Source organism: Rosa rugosa, chromosome 5 (genome assembly GCF_958449725.1).
Source record: "Rosa rugosa chromosome 5, drRosRugo1.1, whole genome shotgun sequence".
Classification (NCBI taxonomy): Eukaryota; Viridiplantae; Streptophyta; class Magnoliopsida; order Rosales; family Rosaceae; genus Rosa; species Rosa rugosa.
The window spans coordinates 48,951,095-48,974,781 of record NC_084824.1 but is presented as its reverse complement, the minus strand read 5'-3'; the positions used below and the strand labels follow the sequence as shown (position 1 = coordinate 48,974,781).

The 23,687-nt window shown below is 37.3% G+C and overlaps 2 protein-coding genes and 1 long non-coding RNA gene across 3 annotated transcripts; 2 read left to right on the top strand and 1 right to left on the bottom strand.

Moving 5' to 3' along the window:
- The first annotated feature begins 6 nt into the window (after window positions 1-6).
- LOC133712244 (uncharacterized) lies at window positions 7-1,080 on the top strand. The gene is made up of 2 exons (XR_009847242.1): window positions 7-542; window positions 680-1,080. It is a non-coding gene; the product is annotated as an uncharacterized LOC133712244 (long non-coding RNA).
- Window positions 1,081-13,801: 12,721 nt separating this feature from the next.
- LOC133709895 (peroxisomal membrane protein PMP22) lies at window positions 13,802-16,507 on the top strand. Its single transcript, XM_062135838.1, has 7 exons — window positions 13,802-14,097; window positions 14,284-14,382; window positions 14,683-14,784; window positions 14,930-15,005; window positions 15,417-15,487; window positions 15,574-15,659; window positions 16,271-16,507. Exons 1-7 carry the CDS (start codon window positions 14,026-14,028, stop codon window positions 16,320-16,322), a joined length of 558 nt encoding a protein of 185 aa, XP_061991822.1. The 5' UTR covers window positions 13,802-14,025; the 3' UTR covers window positions 16,323-16,507.
- Window positions 16,508-23,270: 6,763 nt separating this feature from the next.
- Window positions 23,271-23,687, bottom strand: LOC133711804 (uncharacterized). The gene has a single exon (XM_062137897.1). It carries the CDS (start codon window positions 23,685-23,687, stop codon window positions 23,271-23,273), a length of 417 nt encoding a protein of 138 aa, XP_061993881.1.

Here is a 23,687-nt window from a genome sequence, read left to right as displayed (position 1 = left end):
CTTAGAACCATATAAAAAGTAGGTCAACAAATGAAGAATGACAAGAAATGAAAGCCCAATTAAACCTTCATATTCTGGGCCTCTAGAAGCCAAATTAAATGGACATTTGGTACATGAAAATGAACTGGTCAGCCGGATGTTTATTTCTCTTTCGGGACAATACCGCGTGTAATGCTAGTAATAAAATCGTTAAATCTTACATTCAGACAACCAATAACTCCGAATAAAAAGTAAGATCAGTTGATAAACATTACACATAAGACTATCTAAGTAACAAGAGAAAAAAGTTAGGGCTGTATCTTTACTAATTTGAGCCTGTAAATGGTGCTTAGCATGCTTTAACCAAGGCTGCGTCTACGGTTTGTTGATGATGGTGCAATTTCAATGGCTCTATTCGTGCATCTATAGAGAGAAAATGCGCAAAAAGTTCAGTTTGCCGGAACAACCTTGTTGTGATTGTTGCGTTCATTTCTGCTGCGAATTATGTGCCCTTTGTCAAGAGCATGCCGAGCTCAAAGCTAGAGGCTTTGATCCCTCCATCGGTACGTGCGCTTCTACATGAATCGCGTCAATTCCGTTGTTATAAATTTATAATCATAGTTATCTATCAGTTTTGTTATTAGTTTTTGTTATCTTAATCTGAGAGAGTAATTAACACGCACAATATCATATATTATAGGTTGGACTGGGCAACCAAATGCTGTTCCAAAGATGCATTTCTCGATGTTTAAATAAAACAGTAGCCATCAAACTACAGGAGGAACCAACAAACAATTCAAAAGTCAAGTTGTTTCAGAGGCAAATAAAGTCTTTTTCAATTTTCAATTAGTGAAAAGCTTTATGCGTCAGTTGATAAATAATTACGAGTCCTTTACGAAGCGTGAGGACTTCCTTTCCTCTCTTTTCTTCTTCATTTCATAAATTCATATAGTGGAATTCAAGGTGAACTATTGAATAGCTTTCTAAGCCTTTTGATCAATGTCTCCCTCACGTGTACTCCATGCTTTTGGAAATAAGAAGGAAATTCAAGAGAAGCTATCTAGCTCGAATTGCACATGCCATATGAAGCTACTTTTGTTACTAGTTTGAGTTTGACCGTTTATCAATCTTTTCAGAAATTAGAATCCTTAATTTTGTAAAATATAATCTATTATGTACGCCATATTTTTTTTCTTCGATCACAAAAAGTTGATTCGCAACTTCTTTCAAACTTCGATATTGCTGCAAGATCACATGTTTTAATTTCAAAAATTCATAAACTCCTCGAAACAATCTTAACTGAGGGTCATGTACTCATGTATGCAACAAACTTAACAATTCAAAACAAAATATAATATTGAATTGAACATACAATACGGGTCAAATCTCATTATTACGGACAAAATGTACACATACTAACTGTTAATTTTTTATTTATTTTTTGTCTTGAAAGGAGACACAATTTAATTGGATTACTCTAAATTTCTAAGGGATATTTCCCGTATGCCCAAAAATTCCATGTATTGTGTCCAAATGCACCAACCTTTTCGTATCTTACTATTTGCTTAGGAAAAGACTAAAAGGGGGTAGTATCCTATGCTATCCAGAGATTTGGATCTTTTGTCTACCTTAGAAACTTTGTAAGAAAAAAAAAGACGAAAACTAGACTAGTCTTCAACATGCCTAAGTTTTTCACCTAACGGCTCCCTGCCTAGCGGTTACTTTAACAGGCGGAATCATTGCTGCTTGTCTTAATCTTAGTTTTAAAACTGATTTTTTCTGGTAAGCAAAACATTTAAAACTTCAGACTGCATATAGGAAACGGATAGTGATAGCTACTGATAGAAAGCAAAAATGAGAAACAGATAGAGATAGCTAAGGATATTTAATTTTGCTACTTTTGACAAAATGGGTGGGTAATTCTTATTTTATTTATTCAAATAGAAATACATGCTAGAAATCCAGAGCCTCATCCTCAGGTAAACAGCAAAAGGCTGTTTAGCTGTTCATGAGAGCAACTACTTACTTGAAATGATTGCCTATTACTGCACACCGAATAGGAAGAAAAAGCACACTGCTACTATGGCTTTCTTACTTCTTGAGAGAAGACTCTTCTACTCAATTTTCTGATGCCTTACAAATGGAACTTCAAGCTCTTTATATAGGGAGCGGAACTCAAACTAGAATTCAAAACATAAAAATGTACAGAACAACTCCGTGAACTTCTGCTTTTCTGAGTGCTCCTGCTGGTGGAGGTCGTACAGGGAAAAGCCAAAAGTCTAGGTAGGTGAGAGGTGAAATGTTTTTTACTTCTCTTTTTGAAAAAGCAAAATATTGCTTTAAGCAGAAGTCTTAAAGACAACAGTTGCTAATTTGGTGCTATTCTCCTTCACCCGTGACTACTTCACATATTCTCATCTGTTTCTGAATTGTGGCCAAAGACAAATGAGTTGTTGTCTGTCTGGGCCATTCTGACTGTTGTTGCATTGTCTTCGACATCTGTATCAACATACATCTTGTAGTGGTTGTCATTTTCAAGTTTTTCCACCCACTGCATGCATGCCATTGTCAAATCTATCTATTTTCTGGTGAGAGATAAAAATAGGTCACTGCTGAGTACGTCAGGATGATCGTAAGCAGTGATAATCGTTTTTTCTCCTGCTGCCAGGAAGGTATTGCTGATGTCTTCAGAGATGATCTTCTTGATGTATTCTAGGGCCATGGCTTTCATCTATGGGATGCTTGAATTTGGTTGGCCATTGTACCCGACACAGGCAGGTTGCAGATATTGTCTTTGAATAATTCTCACATAGTGATATGGAGAAATATTCTCAACCTTACCATTTGCCTTCTGGATCCATTCTGGGGGAGTGGATCTGAACTTCAGACGAAGCGTACAGTCATTTTTTCTAATATTTTTGACTGTGTTGATAATGATAGGGGGCAAGCCTTTGAGATCATCATTTGTTTTAGTCCATAGATTATGGACAAAACCGTTTTCAACAAGCCAAAGCTTGTGTTCTTGAGGATGTTCACTCTGAACATTTACCAGGTATCTTCCAACATAGAGTCCTGCAATGATGAAGAGGGTTGGAGGAATACGATCTTCAGAATTATGACTTCCTATCAGACAATGGAATTCATGCCAATCTGATTCTTTGAGTGCTATGATAGGGACCCTAGCACTTTCTGGATCTTCTAGGAAGTGAATTTTTTCTTTCTTGACAGCACTCTGCTGTAGTTCGTCAAACTGTGGCCTTGCATTTTCATAAAGTTCTTAAGCTAATGCAAAGAGAGCTGGAAACATCAGACCACTGCTTCTTTCCTGAAAGGCAAATAAAAGGTTATCCAGAATTGCCTTCTGGTGGTAAGCTAGTCTCCTGCCAGTTCTGAACACAGGAGTATCGAAAGTTCGAATCATAATTGAAAACATTTATTACTCCAGTTGGAGTAGGTTTGCTTTTTGGCAAAGCAACAGCCGTCAACGGTCTTGATGAGCCTTTACCGTCTGCCGTTTGAGACGGGCTAGCCAATCCTTTACCCTGGGATTGATCAGTTGTAGCTAAGTCTTTTGAACTTAGCAGGAATCTTTTGAGGACTTCTTTTTTCGGGTCCTCAGCAGTTTCATGTTCTGTAGTTTCATGTTCTTTCCCAGATCTTCTGCTTCTGGGATTGCAACCTTCGTCGTCATCTCTGAACATGGCTAATTCCCTTGTTAAGGCGTCTGGAAGATAATTCTTGTTTCCTGCAATTAATTCAACAACATAATCATATTGGTTAAGAAATAATTGTCAGTTAGCTAATCTTCCTCTGTCAGCAGCTTTATCAAGTTTGAAATTTTTGAATTTTTTTACTCTAGCACAATCGGTGTGAACAGTAAAGGGTTTTCCAAGAAAAGCTGGAGGGTTTAAAATTATTTTCTTGACAGCCAAAATTTCTTTTTCCTCTGTGGGATAATTCAGTTCTGCAGGGCTGAACTTGCCACTACAAAATTTACAGATCTTTTCAATGTTAGTTCCAGGTGTTTTTGCTAGAACAACACCGGACCAATAATTATCACTCGCATCTATTTGGAGGATAATCTCATCGTTTTCTTCTGGTTGTTGAAGAGGAGGGAGGTTTTTGCAGAGATTTTTTATCTGCTTCACAGTTTTTTCATCATCTTCTGTGAAGTTCCATTTTCTTTTGGAACTTGTCTTAGGAGATAACATCGCTGTTAACCCTGAGATCTTGGGAATGAAATCTCTCCCATAATTTATGACACCAAGGAATCTCTCTAGACTCTTAGCATCAGGAATTCTATCTGGGAATTTCCAGATCTTCTCAAGTATATGAGGTTGAAGTTTTATCACTCCATTTTTGATATTTATTCCTAGGAAATCAACTTCATCAAGGATAAAGAAGATTTTCTTTTCTCCTAGGATAATTCCATGCTGAACTATCAGCTTTACAACCTCATGGAGGTGTTTCATGTGTTCTTCTCTGTTTTTGGAGAAGACCAGAATGTCATCTATGTAGACGACGCAGAACTCCGCAACATGTTTGAAGATATTATCCATTTTTCTCTGGAAGATTAAGGGAGCTTGCTTTAGACCAAAAGACATCACTAACCATTCGTAATGTCCTTGTGGTGTTCCAAATGCAGTGAGAGGTACACTCTCAGGATGCATTTTGACCTGCCAGAAACCTGACTTTGCATCGAATTTCGAAAAGACCTTGGCTCCTCTAAGCTGGTTGATCAATACTCTTACTTGAGCAATTTGATAACCATCTTTGACAGTCTTTTTGTTGACATCTCTGTAGTCAATCACCATTCTAGCTTTTCCTCTTAGATTTTCTGCATGATTTCTCACGTAGAATGCTGGAGCATGATGAGGGCTAGTGGAAGGTTGAATTAATCTCTTGTTCATGAGATCTTCAATATCTTTTCTGAATTCTTTTTTATCTTCCTCTTTGTATTGAGGAATGGCTTTGACATGACAGATAGCATTCATGTCATGCAATCTTAATTCACAGACCACTGGGTCTTTTTCCCAAAACTTCTGAGGGTCTACATCGATATTCTGTTCAAGTAGTTTCTTGATTTTGTCAAGAGTGGGAATTTTCTGAGACTCAAGCTTATTCTGAAAGTGCTTGAGGTTATGCTCGTGGATGAAACTAGCTTCTTCTTCTTCACTAGTTTCTTCTTCTTCTTCTTCTTCAGAAGATTCTTCAACAAGTAATTCTTCTTGTTGTTTAATTTGGAGTATGGGTTCAAATTTGGGTTTGTAGGTAAGATCACCGCTATTCTGTTGCGATCTCTGATATTGGGTAGTAAAGTGAGGACCTACTACACTTTTGGCTTGAATAAGCCGATCTGCCCAGAACACCCGTTCTCCTTTTCTGAAGCCTATCGCTTCTTCATCCTGAATAAATCTCTGTTGGAGAATAAAATCATTTCCCAACAAGAAATCTGAGCCTTGGCCTTCAGATTGCCAGACATTATGGATGATAAATGTTCCTCCACCAATGGTGATATGAACATTTTTTGCTACTTTATTCATGGTGAGATGGCTTCCATCAAAAGTAACGCCTGTAGCTGTTCTTTTCTTATCTTCTTTCCAGAGCTCTTCTGGAATTGCAAATCTCTTTGCGACTGTAAATCCTGATCCATTATCTACAAAGGCATGTAGATGATATTTTTTGTGATCAGAGAATTTTAGTCCAATCTCTATGTAGTTGCTGTATCTACCAGTAGAGACTACTTTCGATTGTTGAAGCTCATTTTCCTGAGCTTGTTCCTTTGGAATGAATGGTTTACATTCTTCTGGAACAATTTCTGGTGGTTCGACCAGTTCAAACCTTTCATTTTCATCGATTTTTTCTTCATCGATGATTTCTTCCTTTATTTTGGAAGATGGTTCCATGATTTCTTGGAACAAGGCTTCTACCTTTTTCTCTTTTTGTTCAGAGAAATATTATTGTTTGGCTCCAATTTTGTTGCAGCTGGTCAACAGTCTCTTTTCTTGCGCGGGCGTGCCAGCACCGTTCGGGTGCGGTCGTCGGGGGTGTCCCTTGACCTGACTTCTATCAAGCGATTGTAGACGAGGAGAGCACCAACCTTGTCGTGGGATTCTTTGTGCCTCGTGGTGAGGACTTTGCTGAAGTTTCTTCTTGTTCACAAGTCGATACTCAATATTGCAGATTGAGCAGAGCGAAATCACCGGGAAGTATTGAGATCTTGCTAAAGCGTGACATTAGCTTGGCTGGGTTGCTAGGGCGTTACCCTTGCTTGGCTGGTTCTGTAACCGTTGTGGTCGCGGCACTACCGTCGGCTCCCGAGGAGACTAGGACCGAAGCACGTTGACAGAGGGTTTGGTGGCACTAAAAGTCAGCTTCTGAGAAGACTAGGACTAGGAGTGTGATCACCGGTAAGAGAAAGAGAAGGAGAGGAGTTGCTCTTGAGAGGTTTGCTCTAGAGAGAACTTAGATCATCTTAGAGATGTTGTTGTTGAATGTGAATGTGTATGTGTCGGTGTTTGGTCGTGGTACTACAATCGGCTCTCGAGGAGACTAGGACCGAAGTACGTTGACAGAGGGTTTAGTGGCACTGAAAGTCGGCTTCTGAGAAGACTAGGACTAGGAGTGTGATCACCGGTAAGAGAAAGAGAAGGAGAGGAGTTGCTCTTAGAGAGGTTGCTCTAGAGAGAACTTAGATCATCTTAGAGATGTTTTGATGTTGTGAATGTGTGTTTGTGTTGGTGTTTGGTCGTGGTACTACAATCAGCTCTCGAGGAGACTAGGACCGAAGTACGTTGACAGAGGGTTTGGTGGCACTGAAAGTCGGCTTCTGAGAAGACTAGGACTAGGAGTGTGATCACCGGTAAGAGAAAGAGAAGGAGAGGAGTTGCTCTTAGAGAGGTTTGCTCTAGAGAGAACTTTGATCATCTTAGAGATGTTGTTGTTGAATGTGAATGTGTATGTTTATTAGAATGAGAGGAGAATGTGTTTATATAGGGAAGAAAAAGAAGAGTGAAATGATGAGTGGAAGAAAAATAATGAAAGTGGAGTATGAAAGTGATTTGTAAAATATGGAAAAGATAGAGAAATGATGAAATGAAAGCAAGGCATGAAGGTGCAAAAACATGGAAGTGATGATGATCTATTAAAGAGATTGTAGTAGAAAAATATATCCAAGGAAAAAAAGAAAAGCATCTAGCTTTTTTCATGTAGGTAGGAAACATGAACATGTGAATATTGAGCTGGTTTTAGGTCAGTTTCTGCCCCTTTATTCCTTCAATTATTTCTCCAACAAGCCTTCAGAATGAGCCTTCGACTTCTTCATAAAAAATGTTTCACTATGAGTGTAGATCATCCTGACAAATTTTCAGAGCTTTATTCCATGCGGTTAGGCTGGAAATGCTGCTGGACCTCTTACAGGTCCAGTTTTCCAGTTTTGCTTCTGTAGAAAATTGGACCGATTGTTTGAAGGCCTTCCACTCAAAAATATCTCTGGCACTCTTCATAAGAAATGATCCTTGGGATGTCTAGATTTAATCTGGACAGTTTTAGCTCATTTTGATTTCATTTGGTTAGTCTGCCGCCCCTCTTTCCTTGTTTAACTCGGTTTCTCCTAGCCGAAGTAGGAAAATGTGCTAAAGTTGACTTTTCATGTTTCTATGCTTCCATAGTAGGCTTTATTTAGCCTCTAAATATATATTTCGAACTTGTCGACAATATATAGCTTGAGCCACTGACATTGGCTCAATTTCTCCAAGACGTGCCTTGTCAGGCCAAAATGCTCATTTTGGGTCCAAACAATTATTCATATTCTTGTTCAATCAATTGGCTGACAAGGCCATTCTTGGTTTTTCTTCTTGCTTCAGCTATAAAGCATTCTTTGTGATAAGTCTTTTTTGACTCTTCACAAAACATAGGGAGACCATTCTTTTCATGACATAAGCAGTAGTCACAAACGAATGTACCAGGGTTCACCTGATAAGAAGACATTAAGGATTCTGTCTTACTTTCTTCCCAGTTTTTGATTTTCAAAACATTCATTTGTCTGGATTCGAAGTACTCTACTCAGAATCTGTCTCAGACTCAGATGAATCTTTTTCTGCAAACCAGGCAAAGTAAACTGACCTGTCGTCTTCTTCATCATCAGAATAGGCTATTTCGTAGCCTTTCATGTTTGTTGTTTCTACTATCTGCTCATATTCTTCAAAAAGAGCCTTAGTAGATCTTTTACCCTTTTCCGGGCATTCATTGGCATAGTGCCCTTCAGCTTTACATAACCAACATCTGCAAGCTTTCTTGCTTGGTTGTTTATATTGATGAGTATTCTTCTTCTTCTTGAAGAATTTCTTTTTAGGATCTTCATCCTGTTGTTTCTTGTAATTGGAACTTTTCTTGAATTCCAATATTTTCCTTTCTTCTTTCTGTGGAACTTGGATTCATGACATCCCCAATTGGTTGGCATATCTAGTATTCCGTAACAGAAATTTTCAACTCATTTGAGTTGTTTCTTAGCCATCTTAGCTCTAAGATTGGCTTTACATTGCTCTTTCAATAGTTGCCTGATTCTATCGGCAATTCCTCCAACTGAAAATCTTTCAATTGGTTTTTCAGCTATGCTTTCTCTCACAGCTGTTCTCCATGGTTCTGGGAGTTTTCTGTGCAACAGTTTGACTAGATCAGTATTCTCTAGTTCACCAATCGTACAGTAATATTCTTGAAATTCATTCAAGTATTCTTCAAAATATCTCATGTCACAGATTTTGAGAGCATAGATATTTGATTTGGCCGTTTCTTTAGCCTTTTCACTCAGATTTGAAAGATCTCCACAGAACTGATCGTACAGAGGTACTGCAAAATCATACGGAGATTTCAAAGTTTTGATCTCTTCCAGCCATTCTTTTCCTCTGGCTGTCTCTTTGAAAGAGAAATAATACTTCTTAGCTACTCCGGTAAGAGTAGTTTCAAAGTACATCTGAAGATCAGGAGCTTCAAATTTTCCAAGGGTAAGAGCAGAGGCCATCATCAGGCTATCTACCCATTGGTCAAGAGTTTTTCTCTTGTCTAGAGCTTTGTCTAGATCTAACCAGATACCATAATTTGAAATTGGTACTCTGGGTATCTTGTCTTCTGGGACAAATCTTTGAGAATTTCTTTCTCCATTTCTGCCCGTAGGGGCTTTCTGTATAGGGAGTTTCAGTTTTCCTTTTTCTCTAATGATGAAAGTTTTGGAGCTTTCTCCTTCTTCCATTTCAATATCTTGGTAGGGAAGGAGTTTTCTTTCCTTTCCTGGATTGAAGTTTTTCATTTCTTCGATTAGTTTTTCTAATCGCTCAGGATTTTCGCAAAATTCTGCTTCTTCATAGAGATCATAGAGCTTTTGTGCTCTAAGCATATTAACTGGTCTATTTAGATCAGCTTCTAGTTCTTCTTCAGTGATAGATTCTGAAGGTTCTTCAGGGTTTTTTGTACCACTTATACTAGCTTCTCTAGTGCTGTAGCTTCTTTTGAGAAGATTTTTGTTTATCCTGATATTCTCAGGACAGGCATCACTTTTTCTGTGATTTTCAAAATTTAGACTGATTTCTCCAGTCTTTCTACTTTCTTAAATTTTTGCTTTTGCACTTTCTGCTGGTAGCTTCGGACCAGATAATTTCCATTCAATAGGAAAAGTTACTTCATTCCAAGTAACCTTATGGATCTGTTGTGAATGGTTCTTCTGACTGGTGAGGAATCCAGTAGTAAGACCAGGGATGTTTGATATCCTTGTCTTTGGCTCTACTGTGGTACTCATCAGTTTATAGTATATCCTGTATACTATTGCCAGTTCTTGCATATCATTTTTCATAGATATGCCATCTGTCTTGACTCTCAGTCTTAGGCAGTGAGCTGCATCTTTCAAGCTGGTTGAGAAGTTTGGGAAGCAGTTGAAATAAGCCACTTGATTGCATAGAGATGCTTCAAGGGTTCCCAAAAGACTAGCTTGAAAATCTGTTAGTCTATTGTCTTGTAAGACACATAGAACTGAACAGTTTATGCCTTCTCGAGCAAGAAGTTTTATGCCTACTTGGACTGCTCCAATGTGCATAAATTGATAATTTTTTGCTTTTGCTCTGGCAACTTCAGCAGGAGTGATCAGTAGTAGATCTGTTTCTCCTGTTGTGGAGGGGGTTGTAAATTCCAGTAATTTGAAATGATGGCTGTCCATCAGGTCAAATGTTCCCCTTCTGTAGATTTGTTTGAAATCTAGCTTTGGAATTGAGGCGTTTTTTACCTCATGCTCGATTTCGTTGTATTCGAATTCTTCAGCATTTAGGAGTTGTACTCCTTTCTTTTTCCCGAAGATACTCATCATTTTGACATCTCGAGTTTCTTTCGATTTTTCATACCGAATACTAGTAGAACTAGTTGAGGGATCCAGAAAAATCATGTTTGGAACAGGATTCTTTTCTGGTCTTTCTAATGGTTTGAATCCATTAGCTTTCTTTGTTTTTACTGTAGGCACTTTCTTGTCCTTCAGTATATTTTTCATAGAATCCAGCGTTTTTTGTTGTTCATTGATTTTTCTACTAACACTTGTTAGTTTTTCTTCTTCCGTTTTTGGAAGTTCTTTGATATAATCCAGTTTGTTTTCCAATTTTTCTAATTGGTGGATTATAACAGGAATTTTTTCTAGATGCTCTTGATATCTAGATATTTCTTTCTGCAGGTTCTGATATTTTTCATCAGACGATTTTAATAGAGAATTCAGTCTCTCTATTATTAAATCAGACATTGTCCCCATTGGGGATTCCCCTGCTGAGCTCTTTACAAGCTCTGATACCAGTGATTTGCGGATCTAACCAATGCTCAAATAATCAAGAGGTTTTTGTTCATCTTCCAGAATATATAAGAGATTATTGATATCTTCTTCTAATTTATAAATTCTAGTTTGAAGTCTATAGATAATATCCCAGTAGTTGGGAGTTTCTCTACTAAGACCTTCTCTATATTCTTTCAATTTTCTCAAATTTTCTCTCTCCTTATGCAATTCTTTGCTAGTATTTTTACAGATAGCATTTAACTCAAGTCTGTCGACAATAGAAATTATGAATAGTAAAACGTACTGTTTACCTTTAGAATAGAGGATGAATTCTAGCACTTCTTGTTTAAACAAATAACTTTTAGAATGGGTCCATCACGTTTCATCAAATGTAAAGAAAATATTAAAAATGCAAAGAACCAACAGAAGGGTACTGGTGGAAGAAAAATAGATAAGTTGGGTAGGTAGGAAAGAAAGGGACACGAGTCTGGGTGAAGAGGAATAAAAATAATTTGTTGGGGTTTTTGGGAGGTATTTTGATAGATTCAGGGTGTATGAGCATTAATCCAATTTCTAAATATCGTAATCCCTGATTCAGTTCTCTTTTCTTACATAAAGAATTTGAACTTTAAGAAATGTACACGAACTAAACATTTATGATCAGACATAAAGTATTCTTTGATATGTATGGCGCACACACACACACACACACACACACATATATATATATATATACAGTCCGGCTACGGTGCGGATGTCCGTACCGTGCGGACGGTACGGATTTCCCATTTTCCCCACTTTTTTATCACATTTTCACATCTTACTTGTTCAGTTTTTAGGTCCTAATGTATAGATCATCTCTACAAAATTTCAGTCAATTTGATGATCGTTAAGTTATCTAAAACTGCAAATTACAACAATGTACACGAACGGTTCCGGTTCGACAGATTCGGTTCGTTCGTGTAAATTGCAGTTTTGGATGCCTTAACGATTACCAAATTGGCTGAAATTTTGAAAAGATGATCTATACATTAGGATTTAAAAACTAAACGGTTAAGATCAAAATATGTGATCGGAAAGTGGATGAAAACCGGAAATCTGTACCGAAATTTCAGTACGGACGTCCGCACCTGAGAAAAATCATATATATATATATATATTATATTGCAGATTAATAGGATCGATTTTGCCATTGAAGAACCAGGTTAATGAGATTGCCCAACCTAGGGCGCCAACTGGGATTTGGACCAAAACGAAACACAACAAAATTGAGCTTAATAATTGACAGGTTGCTATTTAATTTGATAAAACCGACTGCCCTGTGTCATTTTCTAAGCAATCTAGTTCAGACCTCTCAAAAAAAAAAAAAAGTAATATTCTAATTCAGAGCTAGTAGGACTTTTGCAGATATGTTCATCGTTCACGTTGTTGGCTTACTTTTGTGAATAAGGCCAATAATCTAACCAATCTATTGCTTTAAACTATAGCCCACTTTGCATTAAATTTACTAATTAAGCCACACTAACCACCATGAAACAACGCTTTTAGCCTAGTCCGATAGAATTTGGTTAGTTTTTTTTTTTTATTTTTTTTTTATTTATTTTTATTTATTTAAAAAAAAACCCACCCTTGATGGGGCTCGAACTCCTGACCTCTTATATATAAGACCAAAGCCTTACCACCCTACCAAACACACACACCCAGATAGAATTTGGTTAGTTCATCTAACCGAAACCGCAGTAAGAACACAAAACTTCAAAATAGATGAGCCCCAAAGGTATGCAGCAAATCACAAATAAATGATAACCATGGATTATCAATTCAACTTCATTTAATTGGTTGGTGGAAGGAGTTTTAATAGAAGATGTGAGGAGTGAGGAGACACTTCAGTACAGTTATTTGTACATAGTAAGGCATGTTTTAACTAGAAAAACGCTTATGTTTTTAACATTTTAAATTTAAATAGAGGATGGACTATATATTAATTACCAATGTACTTATATCTTATCTATTTTCTTCATTTGATTAAAACTATGCAATTTCTCTTCTTTGCCAATGAGTTGGCTGCTGGGGTTCAGATTAGAGATCGAGCTGACTGGTCCGGTGGCTAGGATTTGGACGGACATCTGGGCTAGGTGGAGGCGCAATGATGGTGGCAGCTCTGATAGGTTTGTGGTGGTGGTTGATTGGGCTGGACCCGTGTTTCCTCCTTGCTGGGCCTAATGGTTCTTGGGCCTAGGCTTTGGCTCTGAGCCCATACTTTTATGATATTATGTTTTGTTATTTATTACTTTTTTATTTTATTTATGAAAAAGTTGTTTATTACTTTTAGTAAGACGTGCCTTCATGCCGGCAATAAGTCCCTACCACTTTATGATAGGGCGATGTGGGCGTTGTCCCGGTATGCACACTCAATGTGCCTTGTCTGGCTTAGCGAGGTGGTGAGCCGTTTACTTGATTAGATGGACCCAACCTCCTAGTGGCAGGATGAAACGGAGTGTTGTCGGATTTGTTTCCGTGCGGCAACATAGTGGAAAGCTGTGCTATTTGTAATTATGCTTATTCGTGATAGAATTATCTTTCCGGTATATCACTGTTTTGTCAAAGCAAATAAAGTAGCCAATCGTGCATTCTTGGCTAATTGGTGCATGTTAGAATACATAGATTTTGTAGAGACTCTCTGTATTATTTCAAGATGTTCTCTTGATACTTATTGTAATTTGGGGTTCAGGCTTTAGGTCCCTCTCTTGTATAGTTGTATTCTGCAGTTTCATTAATCAAGATTTGAGGGCAGCCACACCAACCCCTATTTCAAAAAAAAAAAAAAAAATAGATAACTTAGAAAATATGTCCACTGTATTAATGACAAAGACATACAGTATGAAATACGACAAAGACATACCGTCTGAAATACGCAGCGTGGAAAACCGAAACAAAAAAACAAAACCATTAGGAATGGTTTTTTTTTTTTTTTTTTTTTTTTTTTCGGTCAAAGAAGCACATGTTCGTCTTGCCCACCCGCTTCTCACACCTTTTTTGTTGTTTCTTGGAAACCTTGAACATTGTTCCCAACTTCCCGTAGTTCTAACAGTTCGTTCCCGTTGATCAGTGATCACAACAACCCCACCACCAAACCCCAACTCGTCTTTTATGAAAGCAAGTACTATATATATGAACTAATTCTATAAACCCCATTGCAATTTCATTTCTGAGAAAAGAAGAGGGAAAGAGAAAGCATTGGACTCACCATGTCTGAGATAGTCAACGAGGCTTGGAGAAAATACCGTATACAACTTCAGTCCTACCCTCTCAGGACCAAGGTTCATTTCTACTGTTGAATCACACCCATTTTTCGTTTCATGCCATTTATTTACCTGACTCTTCTTTGTACAGATTTCGTTTCGTTACAAAGATGATTGCTTTGAGCCTGGTTTTGAATATTTTCTCGTTGCTGTAAATAAAGTTAATGTCTTTGTTCTATTTGCTTTGAATTGTTGGGTTACTAGGCAATTACAGCAGGAGTTTTGATTGGGGTTAGTGATGGAATAGCCCAGAAGATCTCTGGGATCAAGAAGCTTCAACTCAGAAGATTGTTTCTTATGATGGTATGCTTATTTTGATTATGGTATTCAAAGACAAAGTATGTTATTTTCTTGTTTCTTATGTGCTTTTGGCCTTTTAGAGTAAAATCACATCTTAGAAAGTATGTGGCTTTGTCATACTAAGAAGCCAAAAGTAATTAATTGAAAGAATTCATTCACATTTGTCTCTTCTCCTCCCACATCGTCAGTTTCCAAGATGCAACTCTTTTATAAACTCATATATTCATTCGGTTTATACATATGTAATTGTGCTATGCCGTGACTTTTGTATATCTGAAGATTACATTTGTGATTTGTTTCCAGCTCTATGGGTTTGCGTATACAGGGCCATTTGGGCACTTCCTCCACAAATTGATGGATATAATATTCAAGGGAAAGAAGGACAACAAAACTGTTGCAAAGAAGGTAATCTTTTCTACGGAATAGCTTGTGCTTTCTAAGAATGTAACTATCACGCCTTGTTTTGTGGCATTTTGTGTTATCTAAATGTCAAAATCCTGCTTTCAATTTTTTGAGTCAAGTATTGATGAATGGAAATTTCAATTATTAGGTTCTGCTGGAACAGTTAACTTCATCTCCTTGGAACAACCTGTTTTTCATGCTGTACTATGGCTTGGTGGTTGAAGGTATGTATATATCTCAGGCGTTTTCTTGTATCTGGTTCTAGAGCAGTGTTTAGACACCATATGTTGGGCAATTTCTTATATGGTATGCCTGACTGTATCTCAGTATCTGGTCCTCTGGACTTGGTTGTGCTTTTCTTTTCTTTTTTTGTGGGAGGGGGGGTGATAAGGGGATGTCCACGTATGGCCACGTCTAAGATAATCTCATTTTGCAGTTTCCGGTTCTAGAGCTTTTTTTAGAATATTTGTCGTTTTCGTAATAGAATTGTTTGTCGTTTATAATGAAGTGCATCTTTGCAAGCGTGATGGCTTTGTAGCTAAAATTCAGTACTTCGCTAAGGATGCTCATGGCATAAAACTGTTGAGTCAAGATACTAGGACTGATGCATTTTAATTTTTACTCTGGCATTGCAGGTAGACCATGGAGTTTAGTTAGGACAAAAGTTCGAAAGGACTACCCTTCCGTTCAGTTGACTGCATGGAAGGTTGAAATATGAACCATGTTTTTGCTGCTTTGTACTCAAGGCCTATTTTGAAATTGGTAATAATAAAATTTTGATAATGGTTGCAGTTTTGGCCTATTGTTGGTTGGGTGAACTACCAGTATATGCCTTTGCAGTTCCGGGTTTTATTTCACAGCTTCATTGGTTCATGCTGGTAAGCTACTATTCTTGGTGATCTTTGCTTGCCTCTTTAACTTACCTCCTGTTATCGCTAAAAGTTGCTGTCAATCAAGATAGTTCTCCAAGGTCGCCATATCCCTCTTTGTATCTGTGTTTTCCAGATAATCTCCTGCACATATCTAATAGACAACTAATAATACTTTCTAAAAGGAACCAAAATTGTAATTCATTTCAAAATCTGTGCATGTTTGATGCTTGTAGGTAAATGTGTCAGATATGCTACCCTAGTTACAACCACACTAGAGAGTTCAGGCACCATGTGAACCTAGAAATGCTAGTGTCTGATAATTTCTCGTAGGTAAAGAACCAAAATTAAAATTCATTTGAAAATCTGTGCATGTCTGATACTTGCTTATAGGTAAATCATAAATGCATCAGATATGCCTACCATACAACCACTTTAGACAGTTCAGGACACCATTTAAATTAGAAATGCTAGTGTCCTTAATTTACTCTTAAGTTTTGATTATGGATTAAATCGCAACACAATTTTAGAAACTTCATATAGTTTTTGGTGCATATTTCCAACTTATGTTATCACAAGTAAAATTACCAACTCATTCATACTTTGCTTGCTAATTTCAGGGCAATCTTCCTTAATCTGAAGGCTAGATCAGTGGTGATAAAGCAGGCGTAGGACTAAACATATTTTTTTTTTTTTTTTGTGAAATTGTGTGTTTCTAATTATTACCCTTTGTATAACTTGGTAGCTGTATTAGCATTCCGAATGCCTTTGATTTTTCATTAACAGTCTGTTTCTATTTCACCGTTGAGTGTTGTAGTATTAACATGGTAAATCCAAATAAGTTACCAGAAGATCAACACCGTTTTATTTTTGGATTGATGGATATTAGAATCTGTGATGGATGAACAAAGCTGTAAAAATGCATCACTCATGCACAAATAGTATGTTGAGGATACTAATAACTCTAGCTAGTTAATACAGGATCCTCTTAAGAGGTAACTCTGTATCCAAGAGTGCTAATTAATCAAAGAAGGTTCTTGCCAAATCAATGGTTTCAATTTTTTAAACTACGAAACCAGGAATTTACATTCCTCTGCCTCCATAGTTGATGCAGCAGGCTCTCTGTTTCTGGTTATAACTTCAAACAACGTCGCTCCAATGCAAAAATTTATGGTTGTAAGATCATCAATTAACATATAACAAAGGATGAACAAAAAAGGTCAACTTACTTTTTTGTTCCTAAATTTCTGATAAGTTCACTGCTCTATCCTACCATATAATCCCAGTATTTTTTTAAGACTCAAAAAGCTCAACAGCTCCAAAAAAAGGTGTCTGATATTGTGATTTGTGAGCGAGGCTGGAAGGAAATATCTTGTACAACTTCAATCCTACCATCTGAGAACCAAGGTTTGTTTCAACTTCAGTCACAAGTCACAACGAGTTGCACTTTACTTTCAGTTCTTTATAAGTCATCTCATAAATGATTTGTTTGAGACTGGTTTGAAAATTTTTGTTGTTGTCTATAAGATTGATGATTCTGTTTATCTGGTTTGATACTGTGGCTTAGTTGGCAATAAAAGGGGGAGTTTAATTATCGAGAGGCTTTAAATGAGAAAGATGCTTCTTATAATGGTATGCTAACTTTGATCATGGTGTTTGCTGATGCAAAAATTTGAATGAACAAGAGATATGGACCTGTACATATAAAATCACAATCATACACAGGACACTGAAGTAATTAGTTGTTCAATCTTAGTTAATTTCAACAATTTAGCTTTAAGGGTAAGAACCATACAAAGAGAATTCTTTTCTGAGGTAGGAGAGGACCCCTTAGCAGGTGGTTGGAAACCTCTCTCCTATCTAATCTTTCAACAGGGGAAAACATATGTGAGCTTTCACTTCCTGCAACAATCGAATGTTGAACCAGGTTACTAACCTATCAGTTTCTCCAGTGTATACTGTATATATCAGGTATTCTATATATAATTGTGTTTCTGCCATTGGAATCTGAAGCTTGAATTCTTATTCAGCTCTAGGAGATTGCGTATCCTGGACCATTTGCGCATTTCCTCCACAAATATTTGGACCTATTATTCAAGGGAAAGAAGGACACAACAGAATATTGAAAAGAAAGTAAACCTTTTCTATAAAGTTAAGTTTTGGGCAGTTTCCATATTCAGTTACAGAAATGACTCACGCATAGAAAGCCAGTGTGCATTTTTTTATTGAACTAGTGGTGAATGAAAGTTTCAGTTATTGATTAGGTTTTGCTTGGGCAATCTCCTTTTGAACAATCTGCTCTAGACCAATTCATTATCGATTAAGTTTTAATCCTTGGTGGTTGAAAGTATCCATAGATTCTCAAGCAATTCATTTTGGAAAGTAGAATTTGGAGTGATACATTTCTCATTTTCAGTCTGGCATTATTGCAGGAAGATGAGCTCAGGCAGGAGTAAAGTTCAAAAGGACTATCACAGTCTTTCTATTCAATTGACTGCATGGAAGGTATGAACTATGAAGCATGAACGTACCATTTTGTTGTTGTCTATACTCAGACGAAATTGGCGATACTGAAGGAGATTATGATGGTTGCAGTTTTGGCCTATTGTTGGTTAGGAGAACTATGCCTGTGCAGTTCCCGGTTTTGTGTAGAGGCTTTGTTGGCTCGTGCTGGTACGCTGCTACATCTGTTCAAATTTACATGCCTACTCAATTTGGTACATAAAATTTTGATAGATCGACTTAAACAGATCGAAAAAAAGAGTTACAAAGAGCTCATGTCATGCTCTATTACCATGTTTTGAATTAGAAAAGCTTGGGTTCTTGACTCCATAAGTATGCTAAAAATCCAACTTTAGTGTATCGTAAATGCTAAATGATTCATAATCTGAAGGCTAAATCTTTGGTAATTAAGCAGACCTAGTACACAGAGCCTAATTTGTGTTCCTGTTTTCCTCGTTGATCTTTTCATGTGATCAAGCTAGTTCAATCATGTTATTTTAGGCCAGCTGCCAATTTCCTATTGGAAATTTTAGGCTCTTATTCCTAATTTTTTCAAGTAGAACAGTAACTAGCCAACCCTCTTAGCATCTCTCCCTAATGAAAGATGTGCTCTAGTCTTTTTGGTTTTTTTTTACCTAATAATACGTCGTATTCTCCTCAAACTAGCTAGCTAGTTAGTAACTAACCAAACTAGTTCATCATTTTCCAAATTTACGATTCAAACTCTTCAACTACTAAGCAATTAATGGATTTGCACTTCTCTGCGGCTTTGCCTCCACAATGGTGGCTAACCTCCATGTATCTGGACATGACTTCACGCGCCACTGCAATGCAGAAATCAATAGTTATTTTGAAGAAAGAGGTGAAGAGGATGAAACGAACAACGAGTAAGTAAACAACTAATGCGGATGATGATCGATGGTGTCAGATTGTCGTCGTTGTTATTCGAAATCATTTAGTCACACAAAATGCCTCCTTTGAAGCAAATGTACATACAAATTCTCTAAGCTTAATGCATAGGCAGCCATTTACTTATCTTCTCCGCTCTTATATCATCGATTCCATCAATATGAACAGCTTTTTGTTATTATATCAATATATCTCAGTTCTGCAGTTCTTTGTAGTTACCTGAAAATATCTGTGACATAATTAAATTTTCAAGCAACGAGAAACAAATTATATCTTTAATAAGTTATCAAGATATCTATCTATTTATCTATACTGTAAATTATAAAGCCAAGCAAAATATGTGGTCTCTAAAAAGTAAAAACAAATATATGTCAAGTAACTTCTGTTCAGATTAAGAAGAACCTCAAATACATGACTGTTTTGTCAAAGCAAATGGAGTTGTTAGTAGAATAGAGTAGTTTTTTGCTAATTGATGCTTGTTTTGAATACATGTATTTTGTAGAGACTCCTAATATCATTTCGGGACATTTTCTATATGCTTATTGTAATCGAGAGTTGAGGCTCAATGTCCCCATTCCCCCTCCCCTTTTTATATCCCATAGTTCATTAATCAAAGTTTGGGCAGCTGCACCAACCCTTGATTCATAAAAATAAAAAATAAAAACCTCAAATATTTTAGGCAAGTAGCACTTTACAAAAGATCCAAGAAAGACTGGAAATATGAAACCCTATATGATAATTAAAAAAAAATCACAAAATTAATTTAAGCCGTACATACAACTATTTAGTCCTCTAGTTGTTGGTATTGAATGGATCTCTCTTTAAGAATTACACTCGATAGAGTTCGATATTGACTACCTACTAAAACAGACAAATACTTATTATTTGATCTTGATTTAGATGCATGCTAATCAATTCGCACACAAGATCTTGTTACATCGCAATCAATGCTCGATCAAAATCAGTAATTTGATTTATAGAACGAGTAATCTCAAACCACTGTCATTAAAATATTCGTAATTTCTGTTTGTTATCCTCTTTTGAGTATTGAACATGCAAGACCATGTGACTTTAAAGTCACATTTAAGTGGAAAGAGCAGAGGAAAAATTTATGCAAATGCGGCAGAAGAGAGATTTGTTACGGTGTTCATGTTTGAAAATCAAACTATATTCAAAATAAACCCCTTATGATTTTAGTTTTTATTTTTTGAAATAAAACCCCTTGTGATTTTACAGAAGCATAAACTATAAACGGACATTAATTGATATAGTTTAGCAACAATGAAAAAAGGCAGATTCAAATAAACTCAGAACATCAAGTGCACCCACCATATACACAAAAGAGCCCCCCCCCCCCAAAATGCGGGTCTTGGGGAATAAATCTAAATATTCCAGTTAGTGCATGTGAGAATAATTTGGACAGAATATTTGGACTTGGCCTATATGGTCAACTGGTCAAGATGAGCTCGACCTAGATAGCTGTTCATAGCTGACTCAGCTCTAATTTAAATTTTCCCAAAAGTATGCTGTAAGGTAGCCAGGTAGGGACATTAGAAAGAAGAGAATAACAATATGCAAAATGCAGCCAGCTGACCAACTATTAGGGTCAATCTAAAAGAACATAAACTAGGTCAGAATCATTCTCAACGAATCCATAATAACTTATTTCATTTCCTCATCGGTTGTGGCAGTTCAGGAATTCCAGAAGGGGTGGAGGCGGAGAGGGAACCTAGGCCTCGGCCGGCGGGCGTGAGTGAAAATCGATGGGAGATGAGCCAATGATCGGGTCATGGATCTGGGTAGAAAACTGGAAATCATTCGTCTTGACTTGAGCGGTCATACAAAATCATTTACCTAATTGTATATACTAGTTGGATTAAGCTGGAAGAAGAAAAAGTTACCATTTTGATACGTCTTGTTTAGAAACTGATAACGATATGGTGGATTAAGACACCAACCTCGAGTAGGAAGGGTACTTCCTTGAGACTAATTTCAGATAATGTATATTGGCTATAAAAGAATGCATGCGTTTTCCACAAGAAAACGTCGTCCATTGTCTACAAGGCTTTTTCTTCAGACAATAACTGCTCCCAAATTTTGTCACAATTATCTAAAACAAATGGATTTTTTTGTCTGACAAGGCACTTTCCTTTGGAGAAAAGCTTCCTAACAAATCAAAATATAGTTGGGTTTTCCTATTCATTTTCTGAACAGTAAAGTGTAAAATCATCACAGCCCGAGCTGTTCTTGCTAATTTCAATTTGTTTATTAAACGAGAGCCCTCCAGGCCATGACAACAAGTCAACAACCCACATCGATCTCATTCGTATTATTGTATAGGAAAATCTAGTTTTAAAATGACCAGCACTTCATGCATGCCGTAAGAGAGAGATATTATTAATTCTAAGATACTAGCTAGATCATAAGCAGCCTGTGACATGTGCTTAAAGGGTGGTTAAGAATCATATGTTTCTTCATATTTAATAAACGATTAAACCATCTTTTCAAAAAAAAAAATAATAATAAAAGATTAAACCCTTACAATATTGCTTCAGTTGTCCTATAATTCGATCCAGCTAGAAATTAATCATGTAAATGAATCAATGCACCATTATGAATATCTATACGTACGAAAGTGAAATTAGCAGACAAAGGTGAAATTAGCAGACAAAGATGACACAACAACGTACATCCATCTTCTGAAAAGCAACTGCGAGCATGTAAAGAGAAATTTTTTATGAAGATACTGTTTCGACAATCATCTCTGATGGTGTGCAAAGAAAATTATATGGTTGGACACGATTAAGTGCACAGTAACTGTTTATCGGGATAGCAATCAAAGTGGTTGATGCTCGAAATTTTGGAAACTCTTCATCTGCTATGACTTGGTGGGATATGCCGCAAGATTTCATTCATTCTCCTTATAATAGAGTTATGTTGGGGCTTTCTAATTTTCAGGTTCGTTAAGTTTAAGTTCTTATTTTGTTTCCTATCTTGTCTGAAAAGTTTTGGTTTTTGTCCCTCTTTCCTTATTTTTCATCCTCAATAAATTCCCTCGTTTTTACAAGGTTTCATAAAAATATAATAATTATAAAAAAGTGAATAGTAACTGTTTTGAAAATCATCGTAAATAATTTGGGCATTGTTTTGATTGATTAATTGAACAGATTCAGTAACTATGGTTGCTAACTCAGTAAGTGGTGATAACAACCACCACGACATTCGACTACTACAAGCACAGGAATCACATGGTTGTAATTCGTACATACAAATTGTTCATCAAAAAATTTGTATATAAAATTATACAGTCAAGAAAACTGAAAATATTGCAAAACTTTCATGGCATACAGCGACATATATATTCATCATGACACCAGTAATTGTGCTTATGACCAGAAATTCTTGCCTACAAGTCTAGAACAGATGCAAACATTGCCGTCCTGACATTCACGCCTTACACACGGAGCGAGATTGTGCGAGAGACATTGTATACATCTGTTGTATACTCCAAGGTAACAATTTTTGGTTCATAATATGCATATGAACACAGAACACAGAACACACTATGATCTAACACATCATCTTTCATACAATATAATGCCAATCCCAAAACCCAAAGCCAAGCATCTATGTATACGTACGCGCACATCAAACACATGCATGCAACAATTAATATATCCAACCATGCATTCATGCATGAAGCAATAAATCCACCAAAACCCAGAACACATGGATATGCAGATATGTATGAAGCACAAGGAAACCGATCGAAGCAAGAACATGAACAGCTAAAAAGGCATTGAAATTTAAAAAAAGGGTTCCAATTAACAATAATAATAATAATAATCCTCACATCCGGATGATCATCATTTCCCTCCAATAAATTATACATGCAACAACATTGTCTCGCTTCTTCTTCTTCTTCTTCTTCAACGTCCTCGTCGTACAAATTCTACAAAACAAAGCACAAATATTACCATCAAAGACGGAGTCGTGATTTCAAGAACCACCCGACGATCACTCTGTTGGATATCAACGGAAGCGTAAATATTAAACCACACTCTAGCCAGCTTTTGAGAGGTCGAGAGACTTTAGATAGTAACTTCTACTACTGCTAACTACCACCTGACGTGGACCAAAACCCTCCAACCAACCACACCACGCCACGTACCCCTACCCCCCCCCTTCCGTTCCTTCCCTCCATATAAGTCACATCTGAATCCACCGAGCCAGTTGCGTCGGGTTCACAATCTCCGGAATGTGGGCCCCATCCGTCTTCAGAATGGTCGCCACCTCAGCGTACCTATCCTGCGCCGCACCCTCACCCGATCCCACCTCTCTCTCCTTCACCGGCTCATCATCGGCTCCGGCTTCGACCGGCTTCATCGCCCTCGCCTGCTCGGCTGTGCACTCCTGACCCAACAGCGTACCTCTGGTTATAAACTCGTACGCCATGTAGCCCGCCAGCAGCCGATTCGACGACACAGCCGGCTGCGTCGTTGACCGGCTCAGAGGCTTGACAGTTGGAGCCGACGGTTGTTTAAAGCCATCGTCTCTCTCCTTCCGCTTTCTCGGCGCGCCGCCACGTGGCGGAATCCTACGGCTGTTATGGACCTGGTAACTCAT

Bases quoted from the DNA above. Each gene is read 5' to 3' on its own strand.
- LOC133709895 (XM_062135838.1), top strand. From the start codon at position 14,026: ATGTCTGAGATAGTCAACGAGGCTTGGAGAAAATACCGTATACAACTT. The intron at 14,383-14,682 runs GTATGCTTATTT...ATTTGTTTCCAG, and splicing joins GAAGATTGTTTCTTATGATG to CTCTATGGGTTTGCGTATAC. The intron at 15,006-15,416 runs GTATGTATATAT...CTGGCATTGCAG, and splicing joins CTATGGCTTGGTGGTTGAAG to GTAGACCATGGAGTTTAGTT.
- LOC133711804 (XM_062137897.1), bottom strand. From the start codon at position 23,687: ATGAGTTACCAGGTCCATAACAGCCGTAGGATTCCGCCACGTGGCGGC.